This window comes from Oryzias latipes, chromosome 9, assembly GCF_053564925.1.
Source record: "Oryzias latipes strain Hd-rR chromosome 9, Olatipes_Hd-rR_3.1".
In the NCBI taxonomy this organism is placed as follows: domain Eukaryota; kingdom Metazoa; phylum Chordata; class Actinopteri; order Beloniformes; family Adrianichthyidae; genus Oryzias; species Oryzias latipes.
This window is the reverse complement of record NC_136245.1, coordinates 716,158-740,662: the sequence shown is the minus strand read 5'-3', so window position 1 is coordinate 740,662 and position 24,505 is coordinate 716,158. Positions and strand designations below refer to the sequence as shown.

Below are 24,505 nucleotides of genomic sequence, written 5' to 3'. Positions count from 1 at the left end.
ATAGTTTGGGTCCAAAGCGTCCCGTCTGTGAAAAAGGACGACCAGATTACATTTATTTTTATTCATTTTTTCTGAAAGTCGACATAAAACATGTTAGAGGCTACAAGAACCCGAACAAGCGTCCGGAGGAGGCGGGATTAAGGCGGCGCCGTGACGCGTTTGGCTGCCGAGGTACCGTGCAGCAAGGCATCGCCAGCTGAGGTAAGGCTTCGTGGTGCTTCAACTTAAGGCAGCAGAATGCCCAGGCTGCATCAAGGGGGGGGTCAGTGTTTGGAAGGGAAGGGAGCGGCTCCAAAGGGGTCCAGGTCCTGGGGGGGGCCCTGCTGGGGTCCCCCGATAACCATGTCTGTGAAGGGCACCGCCCCGAAGTCGTCCATGCTTCGGCCGCCGTCCCAGGCCTTCCCGTTGGCTCCGCCCACGTCGCTCTGACCCTCACTGAGGCACGGGTACTGGCCATGGCGCCCCCCGTCCTGAGGGTGGAAGGGCCGGGCCCCGAACGGGTCCAGAGGCATGTCGTCCCTGTCCCTCCCGTCGGGCATGGGGACGTCCACGCTGATGTTCTCCTTGGAGTCGGAGGCGCTCAGGAACTCGTTGCTGCTCTGAGAGTCCCTGCGGCCCCCCTTCTTGTGTCTGCGGACTTTCTCGGGGGTGCGGTAGAGGGGCTTGCTGTTCTTGCGGCCCCCGGTCGGGGTGCCGTGGTGACGCTTGCCGCCCCCCCCGGCCGCCTCCTGCTTGGTCTTCCTGTGGCGGGAGGACAGCTTCTGCAGGCCGTGCGGCTTCAGCCGCTGCTGGGGGGGGCAGACGTTCTCTGCGCTCCTGGAGGTGCTTGGAGGGGGTCCTGCAGGGCCCGGCTGGAAGGGCGACAATCCAAAGACGTCAAAGGAATCGGGGGACAGGGGGGGCGTTTGGCCCTCATTGCTGCTCCTTCCTGTTTTGGAGGGGTTCCTGCTGAAAGGAGCTTTGATGAAGACGTCCAGCTCCTCTGCAGCCGGCTCCTCCTCCTCCTCCTCCTGCCTAAAAGGGGCTGAGGCAAAAACACCAGGACTCTGTGAGGCCCCCACAAAGGGCACGGCCCCAAACACGTCTACAGCCTCTGGTGGGTGGGAGGTGCTGGGAGCAGAGGCTCCTCCTTCGCTGCCTGCAGGCTTCTTGGATTGGCTCTTAGGCCTGGGGGGCTCAGACTCTGAATCAGAGCTGCGTTTGTCCTCCTCCTCAGAGTCCATCAGCAAAGGTCTCTGTCCCAGGTTCTCTGGCTCGGTGTCTTCGCTCTGCTCGCTGTTTAGGACCTCTTCCTCCTGCTCCTCATCCTCACTGCTCTTTGGAGAAGGAGGGTCTGACTCAAAGTCGCTGTCGGACTCGTCTCCGGGTCTGCAGCAGCTCCTTTTACCCGCTTTGGGCCCCTTGGCTCCGGCGGGGGGGAAGGCCTCCTCCCCCCTTCTGGTGGCAGCTCCACCTGCAGGAGGAAGACACAAGAGAAGCTGAAGCTGCAGACATGGAGACCCAGTGGGAGGGGCTTTAACATTCAGGTGATCACGAGGAACCGATCCTGACGCTCAGCTGGCGTGAGACGCTCTACAAAAGATCCCAGTCTACTGCAGAATGATTAGGCCCCGCCCCCAGGGTTAACCCACCCAAGCACTAGAGGAACATCTGGACGCTCGAGCTGCAGCGCTGCAAAGAAATAGGCTGAGGTCAAAGGTCACGCCCCAGCTCCCGCTGTCCGGACGGACGCCCGTCACTACAGTTAATGACACGTCTGCGTGGTCGCGTGCTGAGAAGACGGCAGGCCCGCCCCCGTTCCCCTTCGTTTCCCGCTCACCCAGCAGACGTGACTGAAGCTCTAGCGGTCACGCCTCTTAAGCGCCAAACTGGGGTCTGTAGGTCTAAAAGAAACTTTAGAGGAAAACCTGTAAACGGAATCAGTCCCTAAAGAAACGATCCGCCTGCGCTGCAGGAAGCAGCAACTCTGACCGCTGCTGTGTGCGTCTGTTCAGCTCATCTCCATCTCCAATGCAGACACCTCCATCAGCCCCCGCCGCCTTTCCTGATGGTCACATGACCAATCATCCTAAACCCCCCCCCCAACCACGGAGTCACGTGATCTGCTGTGACTGCGTTACACCTCAGAGCTTTTCTGAGGGATGTGCTTCTGCTGACGGAACAGAAAGAGGAAACCCCCAAACAGGAAGCAGGAGCGCTGAAGACGACCTTAAGGGCTGTAGGAACGCTTCGACCCACAGAACCACTGTCTGCCCGCCCACTCCTACATAAACGCACGCGGTAGGAGGCGGAGCTCTGGCGGGAGCTGAGCGCGCTGAGACAGCCATGTTTGCGTCAGGAACATCTTGCTCGCCTTTAAAGAAGGAACCAAAGTGCGCGTTGGTATTTGATGAGTTTTATTTGTCAGCAACATCCTGTAAAGAGGAACATTCACAGCATGATACAGAGGTACAGAACAGTTCTGCCTCAGGACAGGAACAAAAACTACATCCGACTGCCGCTTCAGACGCTTCCGCAAAGATAAAAAACGTTTGACAAAAAGAAAAGCACAGATGTTCAGACTGTAAACATGTCAAGACAAACTGAGTCTCTGAACACCAAAACACATGAACAAGATGTTTCTGAGCATGGCTGTCTCACTCCATGAGGAACCACACAGGCGGGGCCACAACCTACCTTCAGCTGCTCCCCCAGGGGCAGAGGGAGGAGCAGCAGGGGGAGGAGGAGAACGAGCAGGAGGACGGGGAGCAGCAGGGGGAGGAGCTCAGGTGAACATGCAGCCCCCCAGGATGAATGCTTTACATGTCATTATGATGAAGGTCAACACCTCCTCCTCATCACCACACAGTAGGTTCTTCACCACATCAAGTGTCATTTAAGTTTCTAGCCAACACTTTAGTGCTTTAAGCCCCTCCCCCCCAAAGGTGGAGCCTGGCTCCTGTCCCTGCTCTACAGCAGGTGACGCTCCTCCTGCCAACAGCACAGCAGAGGCTGCAACAGACGTCTGCTAGAAGCAGCGTTCACGTCTGATGGATGGAGGTGTTGACCCGGTGGGGGGCGCATGCACGCTAAAGCAAGCAGGTGAGCTGACGGACTGATGGCACAGGTGCTGCGCAGGCTGTTCATGGCAGGACGTTTCTACGTTTGGTTTTTCTCTGATCCAAAAGTAACAAAAACATTCAAGTGCTGGCAGGTTCTATTGCATCGTTTTCCTGCTGGTCCGAGCCGTGAGCTGCTGGAAAAGCAGCCTAAGAGTTTAGGACGCGTCACTCCACACAGCGCAGTCCCGGACCGGGGCCCCAGACCGGGACCGGAGCCCCGGACCCGGACCGGAGCCCCGGACCGGGACCGGAGCCCCGGACCGGGACCGGACTCTGCAGCACGGCGAGTGCTGAGGCACAGAAACTTATTGCTGCCGTTGAACAGGAAGAATGACGTCTCAGGTTCACTTTGACTTTCAAGGCTTTGTCTTTGGAGACAAACGGCGAGGAGGGGGCTGCCAAGGAGACCCAGCAGGGCAAAAACTGTTCCTGTCGGCATCTTCCCGGTGTCTGAACTGAATCCTGAGGGTCCCACAGATGAAGACCCTAACCCTCTGAGGAGGAAGGAGCAGACAGAGGCGGACGGCGCCGTCTGCCCTGAAAGCTTGAGCTACAACTCATCAAGACGCGTGTGACGCCGCCAAAACTCTGAACTGAACTGAGAAGAAGCGACTCATCAGGAACCACAACGACTGTTTGGAGAAAACAGAACTGAAGGTTGCAAATTGGCCACAGGAAAGATTTTCTCCAAACCGTCAGTGTTTCCGAGGTCAAAGGCTTCAAAGAGGACTAGTTGTCCCGGTACGCTTGTAGCCGACAATCTGTTGTGGGACCGTTTAGAGGCTTCTGTCAGCAGCTGATGGCGTTTTAGTGACGCTCCAGCCCCGCCCACATGTCCCGCTCTCTCCACGAGCCGCCGCTGCACCAGCGGGTCACTTTGCAGCCCCTCCTCGCCGTCTCGGATCTTTCTGACCAAATCTGAAAAGCAAACATCTGAGCTGCTCCCGGTGTGACCTTTGACCCCGAGCGGAGCGGCGGTAAAGACCTGAACATGAAGCAGGTCAGCGCCTCCTGACAGAGAAACGAGACTGTTCAGGACGGAGAGCTGCAGGGACGAGGAAACATGGTGTAGCCCTTTAATTGATCTACGCTTCTCCACGAACTGACGGCGCTGCAGCCGAGGCTGCTGGGAGATTCAGCTCTTATTGGTTCTGGGGGGGGGGGGGGTTCTGGCTGAGGACATTCCTCCTTTGCTCACCCAATGTCTGTAACGGCAAAAGAGAGGCAGAAAGACGGCGCTCGTCCCTCCTGAAGCAGCTCCGTCTGCTTCCTGAAACAGGAGGAGCCTAAACTCCACGCCGTTTCACTTATCTGACATGTGACACCAGGAAACGTCTGGCTAGACAAGGTCCGCTGTAGGCCTGAGGGTCAGCCGCTCCACAGTGTCGAGTCCTCATGGCAGACATCCTCTAAGACTTGCCTGCGTTGGCCACAAATGGGCTGGAACCAAACAGGTCCTCTGATGGGAGGGGCTTGGCGGACGGCGGCGGCCGGTCGGCCTCGGCGCTGGCCGTCCTCTCCGCTGGCTTTTCTGTGCAGGTCACAAACACAAAGATGAGCACATCTCCAGAATCTCCCGCTGAAAGCGCCTCAGTGAAGCCCTGAGAGCGTTTCCCCCCAAACCGCCGGCGTGCTTCAGCAGAGCCAGAATCAAAGGTCACCTGCCTGCTCTGAGCAGGTCAAACTCCCGGTCGATCAGCTCCTCCTCCGTCAGCTTGGAGAAGTTATCCTCCCCAAAAGGGTTCCAGCTCGACATGTCGGGGGGGTGGCTGATGGTGCCGCCGCTCTGAGAGGGAGGGGCCATTCCATCGGAGACCAGCAGGGGGGTTCTACTGCTGTGGGAAGACAACAAGACCTGACAATGGTGGCGACAGACACACAGAGATGCAGCTCTCTCTCTGGGCGCTCTAGGTGCCGCCATCAAAGGACGTATGTCACCATGGCAACCGTTCAAAGCTGTGGAGGAGCTGCAGCTTTTATACTTTTCTCCGTGGAACACGATGGTCCAAACATCTGAGAAAGACTTGTCAGAATAAATGACTTACATGACTTCTGTTTTATTTATTTCAGAGTCTAAAAGATGTTTTATTTTTAAAAATGTTCCATGCGTCTCTGTCACTCTTGACGCAGGCCAAGGCGCTCTTCTGGGTCACGTGACCGGTTACCGCAAAAATAAAACCCAGCAGCTAGAAAATGGGTAAAAAACAAACGTCTGGAAAGTTTCTTTGCCAAAGTGGAAAAGATCCAGGAGACAAAGACCCAAAAAAAGAAAGCTACATTTAACAGACAGTGCATCTTTGTAGCACCATGAGTGTGTGTGGGGGGGTGACACCTGTGCCATGTACAATGTCATCATGTCAAAATAAAAGCTCAGGACACGTCTTGTCACGACTCTGTTCCTCCTTCATCGTAGCGTTGCTACCTGTTCAAGAGCGGCCCTGATAACATTGAGAGTGACGCCATACCGGTCCGTGGCGCTTAACAGGTTGGGGACCACCGCTCTGAGGGTCTTAACCGGCAGAGAAACGCCGGTTAAGACCCTCAGCAAGGCGTGTTATGAAATAAAAAAGCATTTGAAAAAGTGAAAGCAAATGGCAGACATCATTTACTGAGCATCAACCGACATTCTATCCCATTTTCCCCGGTGTCCAAACCCTCCTCCTGTTTAGACCTCTGGGGCCACCATACCCTGATCAGTGGTCAGCTCCACACCACACGGTGTGGCCACAATCCACCTGGAGTTTTTAGACGGAGTGAAACGCCTCAGCAAAGCGTCACATGGGAGCAGCAAAGGGAAATGGTCAGCTCTGAGTCCATTGACTTTTAGTGTTGCCATAGTAACACAGTTCCTCAAGAGATGTTTAATCTTCTCAATATGAGCTGAAGCTGCAGCAGTGACTCTGCCCCTCCCACCCACAGGCGAATCCGGTATGTTACCTGGGGGTGGCGTATGAAGGATCCAGAGCCGACGGTCCTCCCATCTGAGCGGCCCCAGCAGTGGGAGTGGAGGCATTAAAGGGTCCCAGGAACTCCAAAGGGGAAGATGTGTAGGGAAGAGGCTGCTGCTGCTGCTGCTGCTGCTGCTGCTGCTGCTGCTGCTGCACAAACGACTGTTGGTACTGGTGCAGCTGTTGGGGAAGGAGGAGGAGGGAGGGAATGAGGGGCGGACCACTGAGTTCATGGAGATGCAATGAAAGAAAACATTTCAAAACAGTTCAAGTCCTCAAACACACAGCAGCAAATGGTTATTGAGCGTTAACATCTGTTAGAGAAGAAACACGATACATGAAAACATGCATTCATGGCCGTTTCATTACAGCTCTAGCAGATTTCTGGGTCAGGGCCCGATCAGGACTGTTGTGCTCCTGATGAGGCCAGAGCCAAAGGCCACAGTGGACCAGTGAGGAAGCGCCGGGGCAGGCGGCGTCTTGAGAACCGGAGGTGTCAGTGGAAGCTCCTCCCTTTGGTGCTAGACTGAAGCCTTCCAGAGTCCTGGTGGCTTTGCTGGAACCAGATTGCCTCTGAAGTGGAGCAGATGGTGTGCAGTTGGTGGAGAGCGGGCTAAAAATGGAGCCACCCTTCCTGCATGTTTGGAGGACCTGTGTTTGTGTTTGACTCCGTCGCTGCGTAAATACGGATTTTCAGCAGGAAGTTTGAGCGTCTGCTTGTGATGCTGCTTGGCAAGTGGCTGGTGAAGAGTGAAGACGGCCTGCTGCCAGGTTTGAACAAAACGGATCCGTTCTGACATGGAATGGATCATGGACCTCACGCTGCGCCTCAATGTGTTTGGATGAAGTCTGCAGTTTTTCACTGAGTACACTGCGTCCTGGCAGCCATTGGGTCAAATCCAGACTCTTTCCAGAACTCACCATAGCCGCATACTGGGCCTGAGCGACCTGCTGCTGGTACATGGGATGCATCATCATCATCTGCTGCTGCTGCTGGAGCAAGACCTGCTGCTGCTGTTGCTGCTGCTGCTGCAGCTGGAGGGACTGCTGCACTGCCTGTTGGTACTGAGCAAAGTCATGTCCGTCAGAGCTCAGTGTGAAAACCCAAAACCTTGAGCTGTGCGTGTCCGTACCTGCAGGTACTGGAGTTGCTGCACATTTGCAGGCTGCTGCTGCAGCTGCTGCAGACGCAGATCACCTGGCTGCAGCTGCTGCAGGATTCGGTTCTGCAGACAGCTCGGCTGGGCCTGCATGGAAGGCTGTCCAGAGCTGGTAGTGGGGGCTGAGGGGTCCAAATGAAGAGTGTGGTGAAAACGAGCAGAAAGGCTTTTCCTGGGAAAAAGCTGGTGTGATTGTTGACAGAAAAGGAAGCTGAAATACTTCATCAAGTCAAAGAAATAAGAAATGCCATAAGTGACACCTATTGTAACCAAACGGTACAACAATAAGGATATTGTTAGGAATAATTAGAAACAGAAAAGTTAGAAACTCCCCTTTACCTTTTATTACACTAACTTTTACTTTTTATTACACTGATGGTTTAAACTTGATTCACTATGTATTATCACCTCAAAATTATATTACATTTGCACAACCAAGACTGTTGTCTGGTGACATTCCTTCAGTCTCCTCCCCTTCATCTTTGTGTGTGCTGGTGTCCTGGCAGATGTCTGTGACCTCAGAGAGATCTGACACTTTAAGCTCTCTGACCTTCGAGCACCTAGCCTGCAACAGTCTGTGGCTGTGATTTTCACATCGTTGTGCGTTGGAAGACCTTCTGAATATGCAAATGCAGGGCTCACATACCAAGCCCATTTCCCTGTTTTCTTTGTTCAGACTTTGAGCTCCGTTGTTTGGACTTTGATGCAGCAACCCTGTTCATCTGTCTGTAACCCTTCGTACAAATTTGTGCGGAGTAAATCTTCACTGAAGCTAAGTTTAGTCTCTGAGTCATTATTCATTCATTTCTGTGTGCAGGAAACTGAAAGGAACGAACCAGCCTAATTTACCTATTTTACAGTCCTGTTTAGAATCTCCAGTTTCCTCACAGATATTAATAAAAAAAGAGTCTGAATGCATGGATCAAAACAGATAATGTGGATGAAAACTTCAGTTCTAGTGAATAGAAATACTGCCATGACTGCTTCCAAACAGCTTCCTCCCTTTATTGGTACAGAATGAACAAGGAGGAGGTGCTTTGGTCTGTGCACGTCGTCTTTGCTTTGGCTCTGCAGCCTTGCTTTCATGCCAACCTTTAAAGCTTTTTTTAAAAAGCTGCAGTTCAAATCCAAGCTGGTTAGCATGAAACAGGCTAAACCATGGCTGTGCCGTCACACTGGACCCATCCGTTACCTTTCTGGCCGTTGCTGACGGCTGTGGAAGGCACGGTCATCTTGGCCGGGGTGACGGTGTTGGCGAGGGGGAGAACGTTGGAGTTTGCAGCCTTTGGTCTCTGTCTAGGAGCTATGGAGGTCTCAGTTGGAACCACTGAGTCGGTTATCCTGGACAGAAGAATTTGACCTTTAACCCAACAACCAACAAACCTCCAAACCGTCTGTGATGTTGTAACCAGCGTGGCGGTGTGCGTGGAAGTGTTAGCCTGCAGGAACAGCCACACCACCTGGCTTTTGTCAGATTCTTTTTGGCAGCAACCTCGCTGGCTGTGAGCGGCTCCGGGAGCGATGTGGGGATGGCTGAGCTCTGCAGAACACACACAGAACCGTCAACACCTGCACAGGTGCAAAAGTGCCAGTGGGGCGAGTGCAGACACTCACACACAGGTTTGGTACCGGATTCTCTCTTCCCGCTAACTTAAAGGCAAAGTGGGACACTTGGTAAATGTCTGGTCTCTTCTCCAGGTCCGGCTCCAGCATGTATCCTGAAGCAGACACAAAAGTGCATCTTTAACTTTGGCCACTTGGTGGTGCTGCTGATCCAACATTGAACAGGGGTGGACATCCTGCTGGGGGGCGTCAATCAAAGCAAAGTCAACCGGTTCAAACAGGCTGTTAGCGCGGCGGAACAAAGACCACAGTCCACTGTTCCACACGATCACCCGCTGCAGGCGGCATGTTGGGTCACCCGCCTCACGCCAGGTTGAACCGGCAGCCTTTGGAAGGGGACATGAACCAACATCAGCCACTCACTGATCAAGCAGTGCAGCCTGCAGGAGAACTTGGAGTTATCCGGAACGATGAAGCTCCCGTCACAAATGGCAACTTGGCTCTCCCCAAAAGGAAGAGTGAAGAAACACAGCTTGTACAGCAAGCATCCCAGGGCCTGAGGAGAAGAGCAGGAAGCCTTCAGGAGGACATGCATGTGTGGGCCCACACCACCATCACACCGTCTTTCAGGTGCTGGGGGGGGGGGGGGGGGGGGGTCACAGGCTCTGGACTTTGCAGCATGAATGCAGAACAGAAAAAGCAGAAGACCAGGATTTTGACAGACGACTCAAATGACTGCAGCGTCTCCACAACAGGAGAATCAAACCTCTGGGACACGTTTGTCGAGCACATGAGAACCAGAGGAGCCGGCTCTGTGAGCCACGCCTGCACCTGAAGGACCGCCCCTCACCTGTTCCAGCCTGTTAGACAGGCCATGAAGGCCTTTATCAGAGTCAGAAACAACAGCTCTTCTGAAGAAGCATTGGAGCTGAGCTCAAGAAACCGAAGCTTTTCTAAAAATGACCTGTTCTGGTCCTCGTCCTCATGCAGACCTGCTCTCAGCTTGGCTCTGGTGGACGTCACCTTTCTAGGAGAATACGGTGTGTCTGTAACCAGCCAGAGTAAAGAAGATCTCTCTTCTTCATCTGCTACGATTGGAACAAACTCTTCACACAGCTGATCCAGTAGATCAGACAGGATCCACACCACAGAAACCTGATTCTGTTCCTTAGCTCAACATATAGAGTCACTTCCTGGAAAGAACAGGAAGTGTCACTGCAGGGGGAAGTTGCCAAACAGTACAGCTGATGTGATTCATGTGCAGTTGATGAGTCAGCGACAGCCACATTCCTGCAGCGACACTAAAACATCTGATTCCAGCTCTGACCACGGTGCCCAGAAAACAGCTAAAGCCCACTCTGAGCATTACCGAGGACACCAGCGTCTGATGACAAACACAGGAGGCTTGAATGGGACTGCAGAGTCCTGCTTGTGGTGTGGAGGACGCTGCACACCCAACCATATTTGGGTCTTACCCAAATATCAGCCTTGGTGGTGATGCCGGTTCCTGCATACAGGTTAATCATCTCTGGAGCCCGATAGGACAATGTGGTGTACCTGCAGGAGGAACACGAGGCGTGTCAGCGACGGGTCAAAGGTCTCCGGAGGTCATAACAACACTTCACCGAGCGGAGAACGAAAACATACCAGGACTTAGAAAGGCAGTTCATCATGGATCAGTGGAAAGATTTCAGGCAGAATGAATGATGAGACAAGAAGGGTTTGTTACAGAATATAAAGGAGTCCATCAGGATCTCTGGCTCACACGCTCTGATGAACCTCATACAAACTCTGACCTCTGACCCCACACAGGAGGGTCTCTAACCTTTCTGTCACTCATCTGCCTTGAACGTGGAGTCACATATTTATTCTCTCTTCCACTGATCCGTCTTGAAAGGTTGCTGCCATTATTGAAAACCAACTAGCAGCAAACATGGATGGTCTTGTGGGTCCACATGACCCGCACTGATGAAGACCAAATCAGACGTTTAGCCCGATTTACAAATCCTCCTTTTCCTTTAGTGAGTGAAGCATCCAGCAGAATTCCTGCTGATTAAAGCTGTGAGATTGAAGGGATCAAAGGTCGATTTCTGCCCATCAGAGATCCAAATCCATGGTGGAAATGAAGCTTTTATTGTAATGTTATGACGGAGTGCTGCTCCGAGCAGAACAAAGACGGACAGGAATGAAGCAGATTACCACCTGACACTGACACTGCATGGTTTGAGTCATGCAGAGAACCGCCATCCTCCTTTGTAGTCAGAGGTGTAGCCGAACAATACTCACTTTTTGATTTCATCCTCCACAGCTGTCACTCCATCCTTGTGAGGCAGTAAGACTTTGTGAGTGGCGCTGCCAAAGTCACACAGCACATAGTTCCCCTGGTCGTTCAGCAGAATGTTCTCCACCTGTGCAGGCGTTTAGAGGACAAACACAGGAAACGTCATTGACAGGAAGTGACGAGCATGTTCACAGACGTGTTGGTGACTGAACGTCAGAGTCCCATGTCTTTGCATGTGTCACACTCCAATCTTTACAACATAGAAGCTCAGAACATCAGCATTGATCCATGTCACCGTTTTCTTATTTTGGAGCACCACCACCAGACAAAACACGAGCCGTGTGACGAGGAACCTAGAAGAAACGCACGGCCAAGAATCAGAGCAAAAAGAACGCAAAGAAAAGAAAGCAGAGGAGGGGAGAGGAACCTAAATGACGCTACGCTGAGGATCTCTGATGATCAGAGGACCGAACCTCTGACAGAAAGCCGTTCATGCTCTGAGCGTCAGGGGACTTTTCTGCACTCTCACTTCCCCTGGCAGAGCGGGGCCGGGCCCCCGCGCTCCTTTGTGTCCCTGCGGCGTTACGCAAGCTGAGCCGACAGACAACAGAGGGCTGAAGGGACCGTTCCCACTGACGGGGCGCTGGGGGGGGGGGTACAGCCACAGCAGGAAATCATCATCAGTTGCTGAGCATCAGTAAATGCAGACTCAATATAAAAAGAACCACATGAACGGACGGTTGGACAGGGATTTCCCAAAGTCTGGCAGATCCACCCTGTTTTTGGTGAAACAAGGTTGGTAGTGAGAAATCCTGGGACCATAGTTCCTGATCACGCGTGACGCTTCAAGCTTGGCAGTGTCATCAAAACGCAGCCCTCTTCTGGCAGGAATGTGTGAAAGACGATGCAGCTTCTGCATGAGGCTCAGAATGTCCATCTTCCTCAGAAACGTCCTGGCAGCTCTTTGCTCAGTGGAAACATTTATTACGAACTTTGACCTTTGGAAATCAGAGACTAAAACACATCGATGCACTGCAGGGGCTGCTGTCGTCTGCAGCGCTGTCACGCTAAAGTCTGACAGGCGTCAGAATCGCAGGCCGAGTCACGCGCTGAAGCACGCCAACAAGAAGCAGAGCAGCAACTCTGGAGACAGACGCCGACTTCTCTAAACTCCCCCACTTCACCAGGTCTGTATTATATCCAAAGTCACAGATTGATCTAAGAGCCTGGATGTAACACTGAACCTGAGCGTTCACTTCCGAATATCAACGAAAACATGAAGTGTCCTTTCTGTGGAGACTCTCTGACCACAGTTGGCATGGTTCTCAGTGAAGGTGAAAAACCCTTGTAACCTTACAGCAAAACCATCCAAAGCTCAAGTTAGCTGCACACAGGTGAGTTCAGAGCCCCAAAGGGTGAGGAGAGGGGAAACGGCGTCTCACCTTCAGGTCTCTGTGGATAATGGGCGTCTTGCATTGGTGCAGGCGAGCCACGGCCTCGCAGGTGTCACAGAAGATGTGGAGGACCTCAGCTTCACTGAAGCCCACGTTTAACCTCTGGTTCATCTGCTTCACCACCTGACCCGCTGCAGGAGCACCAACAGAAACGTCAAGACCAAGGCTGGAGAACGGGTTCAACAAGGGACAGAAAAAAGCTGCAAGAGTCACCGAACAAGCCAGATAGAATATAGATCCAGGACTCTACGATTTCAATCGGTTCCCGCTCATAAAAAGTGTTTGAGCAAATCTCTGACCAAAAAGAGTCGTCTGCATTGATGCCCAAGTCTGAAGCCCACTTCTTTGTTGGCAATGGAACTTATGTTACACAGAAAGTATACGTTTTTAAACAGTTTCACCAACAAACTGTCTGCAAGCTTCACCGTGTCTCATTGAATTGTCTCATTTTGGTGGAACACACAGAAGACTTCAGACATTATCAGAAGACCATCGCTGACCCCTCCAGAGTCTGGAAGACCACTAAAGTTCTAGGGAGGCTGGTTGTTCACAGACGCCGTGTCCCAGCAGAAAAACTGAAAGTCTGAAGGAAGGAGAAGAGTTTTGCAGAAGTTCTTCCTCTGCTTAATCTCTTTCTACTTTCGTTTCATACTATCTGAGGTCATGTGAGAAAAGCAGAATCTCTCTGTTGTGTCTGAATTCCTGCGCTGTATGGCGCGTTCGCCGTTTTCTAGTGCTGTCCGAACCTACAATTCCAAAATCCAGAGCCCTAGAAACAACCCAGAAGTCTCTGCAACAAGCCAGTGTGCATCGATGCTCACTAGACTGGCATACATAGACCACAATGCAATGTGTCTGAACAATTTCTGCAGAAAAACTATTTTAATGTATTTTTTAATAAATCATCAATGTTTTAATCATCAGGACAGTTCATAAAGAGTCATAAAACACTAAAACACAATTTTACTTTGTGAAATGGGTGACGTCATAATCGCAGTTTAAAGACCAAAGCAGTGAGCGTGTGGTCGGTGCGTATTGCTTTTAAAATCCTGGGCACTACACCGCCCCGCGTGTTATAGTTTCATGGTAGTTGGAGAGACACAGACACAGTTAGAAGCTCTGTGCACAAACACAGGCCGTACCTTTGCAGAACTCCATGAGGATCAGGACCTCCCAAACGTTGTCTGAAAAAGAACTGATGGTGGAGTCCAGGTAGGTGACGATGTTCTTGTGGCCTGACAGCTCCTTCTACACACAAGACAGAGAGTTCAGGGCAAAACACTGAGGAGCACAAATGAGCAATACTGACCGGGGGGGGTTTAGACAGATTAACCCTTTCAACAGCAGAGAATCAGCTCCAGTGTTGACATTCTATCCACCATCGTACTGCTTTATTGCACTGAAGGTAGTTCCAGAGGATTCTGGAGCGGGAAAAGCAGCCTAGTGCTGATAACCAACACCGCATGGCAGTGAAGTGATTCTGCTGCAGAGAAAAGCAGCTAGACAACACCTTATGTTAGTAATGTGCCACTATGACATCACGTCGCATCAGAACCAGCGGATTCATGGCGATTCCGTGAACGGTCAAAGATTTACATCAAAGAGCGTGTTGTTCAGGTGTTGCCAGCGGCATCTTGGGTGAAAAAGGGTTAAACCCTGTAAAAGATGAAATAGTGAGATGTGTTGCCATTTGTTATCCTCCTTCCTGCCTCCTACTTTTGTAGGTTAATTCCATCCCCAGTTCCCGGCATGTTTGAGAGCTGTGAACACGGACACACCTGAGGCAAGTGCAGGGGTGGAAGTCCGTGTTCCAGGTGACGAGGCCGTGCAGACAGAAGCAGACGGAGCTGCAGGCGGATGCTCCTCTGCAGTCTGCAGCACTTTACTACAGCTCTCACACATACCAGAGGCCAACGTTGGCTACTGCTGTGCTCCTTCAGCCTCGCTGGGAAGCAGAGGCCTGTCAGAGCTGCTCAACTGGAAATACTGGAGTCTAAAGAGGAAGCCATCGATCACATGACCTCACGGGAACTTCTGCCACACACATCGCTTTGGAAGTTTTGTCTTCTTTTAATGATTTTTAGTGTTCATTTCAACATTAATGTTACTGTAAAGTGCACATTAGAGACCTAAAAGGGCAAGTTTATGGTCTGGATGAAAGTTGTATAGAAACAAGCTTGTTACTCCAGCATGTTTGTGACTTCTGTTAAACATAGAGGTACCTTATTCAATGTATAGGCATTCTTAGTTTACACAAAATGGAAATTCAAAATTCAAATATGAACACGTCTGTTCTGAAATCCCACCAGCATCGATAGTTTTAAAGCTGTCCCTGATTTGACTGTTGCTAAGCAACGTGTGCTTAACAAGGGATGACAGGAGGTTTTCAGGAAGTTATGGTTGGATTTTGTCTCCATCTAAATGTAAAACTGTTTCTGTGAGCAGCTTGTGTCGACTTATCACCCGTCTGTCCCAGCCCCGCTGAGCGGATCCAGAACATACACAGGTTTAAATTTGTTTATTGACTTCTGGTTTCTCAGCTCTCCTTTCTGGCAGCGGCCTTCACTTCCTGTTTGGGGGTTGGGCATAAGAAAGTGGGGGGGGGCAGGGGTTGGATTTGTTTGATTACCATTGTGGTTTGTAATGATTTGAGTTGTTTATTATTTTATGTCTGTTTGTTTACAGCAGTTTAATGTACAGTTTCCATGAAAATGTGCATTTCTGTTTCTTCTTGTGTGGCTAAAATGACTTTCTTCCTGGGCGGGGCCCACCAATTACCTGGAGCCCATCAAGGGAGAGGACCTGAGCGTGGGGGAGAAGAGGGACAGGCGAGTGTGAGCAGCCAACAGGAGTTTCTGCCTCCTCCCTAAACCAGGACCTCTGGTCACTCTACATTATGACTGGCTGCTCAAAGGAAACATGAAGTCCATTCATATCAGTGCTTGCTTGAACAGTGAAGTCCTGCTGGGTCACTTTCTACTGGAGATCTGCAGGTTACATATGTATTTAGAGAGATGCCTTTCACTACAAAGAACGTCTCTATGAAGGAAAGCACCGGAATGCAGCTCAAAAGGCTTCAGCTGAGAAGAAGATAACTGTTGCAGCTGAAGCGCTGGCTCGTGACCAAAGCCGTACCATGATAGTGATCTCTCTCTTGCAGACGTTCAGGTCCTGCACGTTGTTCACATACATCCTTTTGAGAGCGCAGCGGACGCCGCTGTGCGTTCGGGCCATGAACACCACAGAAAATCCTCCTGCAGGAAAAACATCGTAAAGTTTAGGCACACCACTCTTTGTGGATGAAGTGAGACATTTTCTCAGCATCATGCCTGTACAGCACGGCGTCCCGCAGCATTGCTGTGCCTGCGGTCGGTAATCGTAGCCCCATAGACTCCACACCGCCTGCTCCTGGACCAGGGCAGATCAAGCCGTCGCAGCAGGAAGTACAACAATATCTACCATTGCATCACTTTCTCCAGTCATTTCTACAGGAAACACAAAAGATTCCTTCCCCCATCACCAATTCCAACTCAGACAGGGTTACAGGGGGGCTGCAGGGAAGTCAGGTCCACCACAGGAACACAGTCTCTCTTTGGTTTCAGAGAAAACCCACACATGCAAACACAGAACATGCAAACACTGGACAGAAAGGACCCGGTGAGGAATCAATCTAAAGGTGGGCTGATCACAGAGGTGCAGAAGGCCATGTATGAAAAGAAAAGAGATAACAGCACAGTGCAATCATTTAAACTTCCAAAGTTTACCTTTCCCATCATCCATCTGTTTACATGCTCTCCCACTAGCTTACAGCCCCTTCCAACCCCAAGCCAACATTAGCAGTGTAACAAAAATGACCAGCAATAGCTGATCTATCATCAGTCCAGTTCTGATCCAGATTCCAGCTCAGACCGGGAAAACAAAGACGTTCATGGATCTGTTGGTCTGCAGGTGGATGATCAGAAAGGGGCGGAGCATGGATAAGCTGGCCCCGCCCATCACAGTTACTACACCACCACTCCGATCACACTGCAGACAAAGAGGTGTACTAACGTCTTTATGTTTGCTTTGACAATAGATCAAAAGATGATGGCGTGGGACTTTAAGGTTCGTTTGTGCGCACTTACAACAGCGAGTGTAACTTCAGCAAACATTATCAGATTAAACAGAGGGGTTAGAGCTGCAGCAGCGCTAAGTTAGATGAACTAAAACATGTTTCCTAGGGGCAAAAGTGGAGTTACACAATAGCTGCATGTGCAGATGAGCCACAAATTTAACAAAGATAAAAAAGCTGGAGTTGCGAGAGCTAAAAAATCTCCACTGCTCAGAGTTTGTCTGCTCCTTGAAACAAAAGACAAAATGCAGTAAAACAGCAGATACAGACACAAACAGGGCCAGACATGGACCATCAGTGTCTGGACGACTGATTTAATATGGCAGAATCGGTTTAATCAAATGAAAGCCAACAGAGCAACAGGAACAGGCAGTTAAGCAGGTGTAACAAAGCACAGGAGAACAAGTCTTCCAAAAAACCAACAGCTTCCTGGAACCACATCTGAACCCATTTGTTTTGCAAACTACAAGATGTTTTTCCAATTGTGTGTAGCCACGAGGGCCCAAGCCAGGGTTTCACTGTGCCGTCCCGAGCCCGGATAAATACAGAGGGTCGTGTCAGGAACAGCATCCGACATGAAATCTTTGACAAACCAAATACAGTAAAGCCTTGTTTTTCGCGGGGGTTACGTTGCAAAAAGAACCCGTGATAGGCAAAATCCGTGAAGTAGAAACATCTATTTTTTTAAACTATTATTATACAATTAAAAACTCTATTATACATTGAACAGACAGAATAAACCATTTTACAGGCTCAAGCATTTGTTTCACAGATCAAAGTACTTTAGAGAAGTTTTTTCAACAAGTAACTTCTGTACTGTCAAATAATAATTTTAATCATCAATGTGAACACACGGCTTCAAATTGCGGAGATTAGCCCCGCCCATTAGCCCCGCCCCCCGAGTAATTGGATTAACCGGGAGAAAATTTAAAATGATTATGACTAAAAGACACAGTACAGTGGGACAAATAGTGACTCAGGTGTGTTTCACAGCTCTTCAGACTGAGCCGCTGCATCCTGACTCCCCTCTGCAGTGTTTTCTTCTTCTGAAGCCCGCGGTGCAGCTGTGTTTGTTCAGGAGAAGAACGCAGTGATTGACAGTTGTTGTCGCTCTTTTTTCTCTGGGTTTTAGAGAAACTCCAAATTGCAAGATTATTTGCACATACGATGTAAATTTGGCAAGCTGTTTTACGTATGTGTACATATTAAACTACAGCGTTATTGACGCACAGGCAGAGAAGAAGCGGAGTGACTTTTTAGCCAATCAGAATGCAGAACACAATGCAAATCCATGAAAAGTAAACCGTGTTATAGCGAGGGATCACTGTAAACAAATCAGACCTATGACTTCCACACTGGAACGGTCAAGGCCCTGGTTAGCAAAGACCGCCATCTGTGCCGTCCACCCACGGCGTGCCCGTGGAAATTGGACCATGAACTATGGAGTATTGGTTAATTGAAAATTAAACAATATAGACTATGAATCGTTTCAGCCACAAACGATATGAATCAAATTGTTGTTGAAATTAATCATTACACCCCTGGTTTGCACAGCATATCTACCTGTAATCAATTCATAGAAGCAGAACACAGTTAGCATCTAGCAACAGTAACAGCAATGCAAAAACAGAACAATCTAGATTGGCTAGTTACTGAAAACTAATGCCGTTATTCTAAACAGGGTCAATACGATGACCGACTCAGATGCAATACAGATCTACTGTGATCATAAAAAAACAAGCCAGAGCCAACCCCCATAGTTATAATCCCAGATATGCAACACCTCGTGCCACATGTCCATCACTCAAAAAGGTTCAGAGTAAAACCACACCGTATATCAAATCGCAAAGAAAACACCGTTCTCTGAAAGTCGGACCATGGTGGAAAAAATACAAATATGACCAAATGTGTAACAATTGTCTTTATGTCCTTACAGACCCTTCTTTAATTCACTGGTGAGTGAATGTAGGTAAATGGTCATAATCATGCACAGCATGAACACCAAAACATGCGCACTGGCCAGCAGGAGAACAACAATGCTTTAGTGCAGGTAGTACAGTCTGCCAGACGAGTCCATTAGTGGCTGCATCAGCAGCTGGAAAAGGGGTCATTGGAAAAAGCCCCACCTCGTTCATAAGACCGTCTGTGGACGCAGACAAAGAGTTTTTTTTAACCAAGTCAAATTAGATCTACTGGATTGAACAGACAGAAAGTCTTGATGAGAATAAAACATAAAGAGGTAACAATGCCATCCATCTATTTTCTTAACGGGCTGTATCCCTTTCAAGGTCCTGGGGTTGCTGGAGCCTGTCCCAACTCCTATTGGGCAAAGTGGGGTACACCTTTGACGGGTCCCCAGTTTGTCCCAGGGCCCCCGCATTCACACACACCTACATAAACAGAATTTGTTGACAAATGGTTTCACCCATCACCATGAGTGGTAAAATTGCTTTTGTTATTTATGTTCTCTGAACACTGACCAAGAACTCCTCATTTCTTCAAGGGTCTGTAGACGAACCAGCACAACGTTTTCAGGACGTTGCACTCCTGAGGCATTGCCAGATTGCCGAAATTCAGGGATCGATGTGCACCTTAGATGGTAAAACAAGTTTTCTCCCAGGATGAGGAGGGGTGGTGTTACAGGAGCTGCAGTGAGCAAGCACAAAGGCCGCAAAGCCCACAACAGAACAGAGCACTGAAACGCACCACCATTCTCACAGGCTGCTACAGCACTACAACAAAGACACACATTGTGCCGGCTCATCACCAGTACTGTATACCAGTCGTTCAGACGGTGAGTTTCTCAGCCTCTTTAAAAGATTTTCAATGATGCAAACCATTACAAAAGCTGGAACACGTTTATTTTACATAAAAACTGATCGCTTTATTCTATCAATATTGCATTTCCTAGGTAAAAACTTTTCTCTTCCACATAGAGATATATGTAGGAGGTTTTTGAAGGGAAAGCTCAACTTTAATGTAGGAACCAGATTCAAAGGACCCCAACGCTAAATAGAAATATTCCAACTGAGTTCCAGTGTAAACATTTGAAAAATGTTGTGCTGCTGGAATTCGGTTTCGCGCCACATGTCAATGGCTCATAAAATGTGTACACTGAACATGAGTTACATGGCAAACTCTGAATGTGGAGAGTCTGACCTTGTGTTGATTGTCACGTTTCTTTCCAGGAAAGTGTTCAGTGTTCCTGATGTCCTGCAGACACTGAATGAGGAGCTTTTTGTCTCACTGTGCTGCAGAGAATTTCCCTGTAGCATAAAAATGCCAAAGTAGTTTTTGTTTGAGGAAGACAGCCGGTCATTTTAAAACACCCGTGTTTCCCCTTTATCTGTACTTGTCTAGGGCTTCTGATGTATATTAGCTTTTTAACCTACAATCTTAGTGCCAAACTACACCCAGTTCAAATCTTTCACCGCCGCAACAGAAGCATCCCAGCGAGTGATCAAGTCACAGCAACAATCCTGCAATGTAGACAAACCGACGTTGCTTTTCTAGTCAATAGTTTCACTGTTTTATACGTTATTGTTGAACCTACTACACAGAAGTGTTAAAAATAAAGAAGGTTAATAAAAGAACTTGGGTCAGTGTATAACTGTTTTTAATGTTTTACAAAAGTATCAGATCAGGCCTCGATATCTGTATCAAATGACTCGGAACCAAACGGGGGATTCGGATCAGCACGTCTCTGGTTTGAATGTCCAGGTTGACACGTTGGTTCTGATTCTCTCTAGTTAAACCAAAACAGAATCAAAGACTGAAAACAGTCAAATCTCAGGTGAGGTAAGGTTCAACTGCTTTCTAAAAGCTTTAAAAGGACAAAGAGCAGACTGAATGACGTGTGTGTGGTCAGGTTGTTTTTGATGACCTCTGACAGATCCTCAGGTTTTCCATGCAGACTGTCAGACGTGCATTACTCACCATGCATGAGGTGTTCATGTTCTCATGCTGCCTCAGCACAGAAGGGTATTTATTAACCGTTCAATTATCTTATCACCAAGTACAGTCTAATATAATATGAGTGAATGGAGTTGATCAATACTCATCAACATGCTTGGATGATCCTTCAAAATAAAACTCAGCTTGCCTTTCAACATCTTTAACAGATGGTGGGGGTCAGGATTACTGTGAATCTATGATGTTAAGACATATTGGCGCATTTCAAAACGATTACAAAGTAAATCCCAATGAATTCTCTCACAAAACAGAGAAAAGTTCAACCAAACTGTTGGTATGATGAGGAATAAATCACCCGTCTACCTTCCATTTGGTATTAAGCAGAGATTGATGTTCCACAGCTGTACACGCCACTGCTTTTGTTACACGTTCACAACTTAGGCGTGATGATGTGCTTCTCAGGTCTGACTGGAGCGTGTGCTCATCCTAGACGTGCACTGGAATGAAACGACCTCGGGACACTGACGCGTGCGTGGTGATCAGCTTTCTACCCTCAGACACATTGATGAGCAAAGGTCATCAGGCAATCTTGGGCTGTTTGGTAGCAAAACCACCGACGGCTAATGCACGTGATTATGTGATGACACAAACACATGACTACTAGTGAGGGCAGCTTTTCTCTTTATAATTTTGCTGAGTGTGTTCAGGCTTCCAGCCTGACATTAGAAAGCTTTACGGTGGAAACAGTCACTTTACGAGTCAACTTAACGATGGGTTAAAACCAGTCTCACAGGTGAACTGTAACCGACATTCACTAGCAAGCGCTAAAAACGATGTTTAACTAGACTTGAACTCATCTCGACTGTTCACAGCCAGGGAAGACTTTCAGAAAAACCTGTCTGTGTCCAAACTTCCTCGTTGTTTGTGTGAAAAAGTGAGGGACAGCGGGTCCGACATGTCCAAGGATGAGGATTACTGCACCCAAGAGCAACAACCGGATGGGCACAAACACCACGCCCACCGGAAATCAAGATTTAACAAAGCTCATTGGTCACATGATGACACTACCTGGCATGACATGTGTCTCCCTGGGGGGCCAAACCCTCACAGGGACAGCTGAAGGAGGATGTTGACAACAGCTGCATGGGGCTATGTGCTATGTGGGCGGGGGGCTTCGTTTCGGTCTATGGGGGCTGGTCCCGGTGAGCCTGAACTCATTACCTGGATTTATCTGGAACAGAACTTCCCTGATGCCCGTACCGAGAACAGCTGCTGTGACCCAGAAAACGTGGCGCACGGCGGGGGGAGAAGGTACCTACCCTCCGCGACCAGCTCCTCCACGGTGACCTGATACCGGCCCACCGCGAACACCTTCCCGAAGAAGCTGCTCGCCCCGGAGCCGGACACCCCACCGAGCCCGCCGCTCTCGGACTTTGGCATCCTGGAAAACTTCTTCATGATCCTGTCCGTCCACCAGCGGAACCTGGTCTCGGAGGCAGACGGAGCACCCCGTTCCCGGTAGTCTGCTGCGTCCCTATCTGGTTATCCGGGCTCTGCTCCTCGACTCCTGCATGCTCCGGTTCTCCTTCAGAGGCCGCGTTGTGTCGGGTACCACCGCATTACAGTGCAGATGTGTTGCGGTGACGTGCGGGGATGAAACTTGGTCCCAGACTTCTGAGTAGCATCCCCTTTCGAGAGAAAAAACACATCTTTAGCTTGCGTGACACACAGCTAGCTCGTAGCTGTCCACCAAACACGCTGCTCCCGTGAACTGCACGGACCCCCCCGCCAACAAAGAGGAAAGTACCTGAGCGCCAAACACCTCCCCGAGGGCGGAATGGCACCCTCTCCGGATTTTATTCGATCCAGCAGGCCTGGATGTCCCAGAAGGGTCGCTGACTCTCCCCGCCCCGAACCTCGCGCCGCGGCTACTTAGCTAGTTAGCTCGTTAGCAGAAACGGCTGCCAGCCGCGCGAACAGCTTTTGGCGGTTCCCCGGAAAACAGTTGCGTTGAAGTCGGCCCGCAAACCAAAGACGAACCCCGAGAAGCGGCCGTTCATCAGAGCCGCTCCAGCCGAACCCGTTTCTGGGAGCGTCTCGGCACCGTTCCTCCCCGGGCGCTCTCTGCCTTCACCTCCAGGAAACTTGTGGAGACTCCCCCCATGGCAGGCTTCAGAGCGGGAGGGGTGGGTTCCTCCTTCACCCAATGAGAGCCACAACCAAACGTGACGTGTCCCCGCCCCTCCCATTGTTCTGATTGGTGTAGAGCTAGTTTTTTTGTTTTTTTTTTTTTTTTTTATTGAACAATTGCAACATACAAAACAAGAAAATACAACAATTATGCACATATAATGTACAATAGAATTCTGAATACAGAACAAACGTGTTGCATTCATTAAAAAATACTAATTATTAATAACAAACACAAAAGGGAATAAGAAATAAAAAGAAACAAAAAAATAAAGAGAAAAGAGAAAATGCGAGAGTAAATCTATGTCAGCACTCCAAAAGAATTACAGATGCTAAATGTTTTTTGAGCTTTTGTATTTTTTGAAGCAGAAATTAAGTTTAAATAACGCTGCAGTTCCAGTTTGAACACAAAGAAATCAGGTTTTTTATTGGAAAATTTTCTTTTGTGTATATGAAATTTAGCCATAAATAATACCATGTAGTGTAGAGCTAGTTAAAGAGCGCGAGGTTCACCATCCAACAGGGCTGTCACGTCCAATGAGTTATATCACTAGAGGAGACATCACGTGGTTCCTCATGGGAGGAGAGCACCGCCATCTTGGTAAGGTCAAGTTACTGCTGCAGTGAATGCATTTGAACACATTTTTTGCATAATACCAGTTCATTGTTTGTGTTTCAACTGCCAAAATCAGAGAACTGAGTCCATGAAGGAGGAAGTATATCATTTCACAGATAAGTATTATAATTTTTTTCTTTTAATGCTGCAGGGGCTTCATTAATAGAACACATGTTGACAGGCATGATGCTGCAGGGCTGTTATCAACATGCTGCATGATGTACGGAGAATTTGCTGTCAACATAAATGTACATTTTATTTTGCTAAACCTGTATACAGCATACTAGGCTATTATAGTAATATAGATTTAAAAATTTCTGACTCAGTGACTGAACTGTTCACTATTCAGACTTAGGGAAAAAGTGGATCTTAGCAATAAAAAGAGCTAACCCAGATGGATCACTGTGGTACCAACCAGTAATACAGTCTGACTTTTCAAAACATTTTGTGGAAACACATTTTGATGAGAGGCCAGACTGTTTGCTTGAAACCCGACACCATAACATCTGTGTTACACAAATTGATCACTCACATGAATCAGTATAAATCTATTGTTTTTATTTGTTGTTGTTATTTTAGGGTAAATCTATTGTTCACTTTTGGACTTCTTTTGAATATTTATTTTATTATTATTATTATTATTACTATTATTATTATTATTATTATTATTATTATTATTATTATTATTATTATTATTATTATTATTATTAATAATAATAATATTAACAGACTTATATTTTATTATTTATTGACTTATTATGTATGTATTGCTATTATTTATTGTTTGTATTGACTTACTATTGATTTATTATTATTATTATTATTATTATTATTGACTTATTGTTGGGTTTTTCTAAATCATTTAAATTACGTGTCAAAGAGGTCTAAAACTCCTAAATGTTTACAAATAATTTTTTTAAAATTCTTTGTAATAATTTTTTTATTTGTAATAAGTCCTGCAACAATGCCTTTTCATTAAAGTTTGAGCTTTTAAGGATGACTGTTTCTCTTCTTTAACAACAACAAATTATGTATCTATATATATATTATATATATACATGTAATATATCTACATATATGTATAAATATATATAAATTGTAAAAACATATATAGTATATAAAAGCTACTTAGACACCACTAAAAGCAATAGAAATCATTGTCATGTGGG

General features: G+C 48.4%; 1 protein-coding gene across 2 annotated transcripts; it reads right to left on the bottom strand.

The window, feature by feature from the left end:
• Positions 1 to 46: 46 nt before the first annotated feature.
• Positions 47 to 22,789, bottom strand: bmp2k (BMP2 inducible kinase). Of its 2 annotated transcripts, none has more exons than XM_011479769.4 (17): positions 22,338 to 22,789; positions 21,850 to 22,218; positions 15,643 to 15,761; positions 13,650 to 13,755; positions 12,496 to 12,638; positions 11,059 to 11,180; positions 10,248 to 10,329; positions 9,196 to 9,328; positions 8,824 to 8,927; positions 8,670 to 8,749; positions 8,402 to 8,550; positions 7,183 to 7,331; positions 6,971 to 7,114; positions 6,039 to 6,229; positions 4,767 to 4,936; positions 4,522 to 4,632; positions 47 to 1,453 (listed from the first exon to the last, which is right to left on the bottom strand). In XM_011479769.4, the coding sequence occupies exons 2-17, from the start codon at positions 21,986 to 21,988 to the stop codon at positions 264 to 266; spliced, it is 3,132 nt and encodes a 1,043-aa protein (XP_011478071.1). In that variant the 5' UTR covers positions 21,989 to 22,218; positions 22,338 to 22,789; the 3' UTR covers positions 47 to 263. The 2 variants fall into 2 exon arrangements, with proteins under 2 accessions (XP_011478071.1, XP_011478072.1); XM_011479770.4 differs by having other exon boundaries at positions 4,767 to 4,933.
• Positions 22,790 to 24,505: the final 1,716 nt, after the last annotated feature.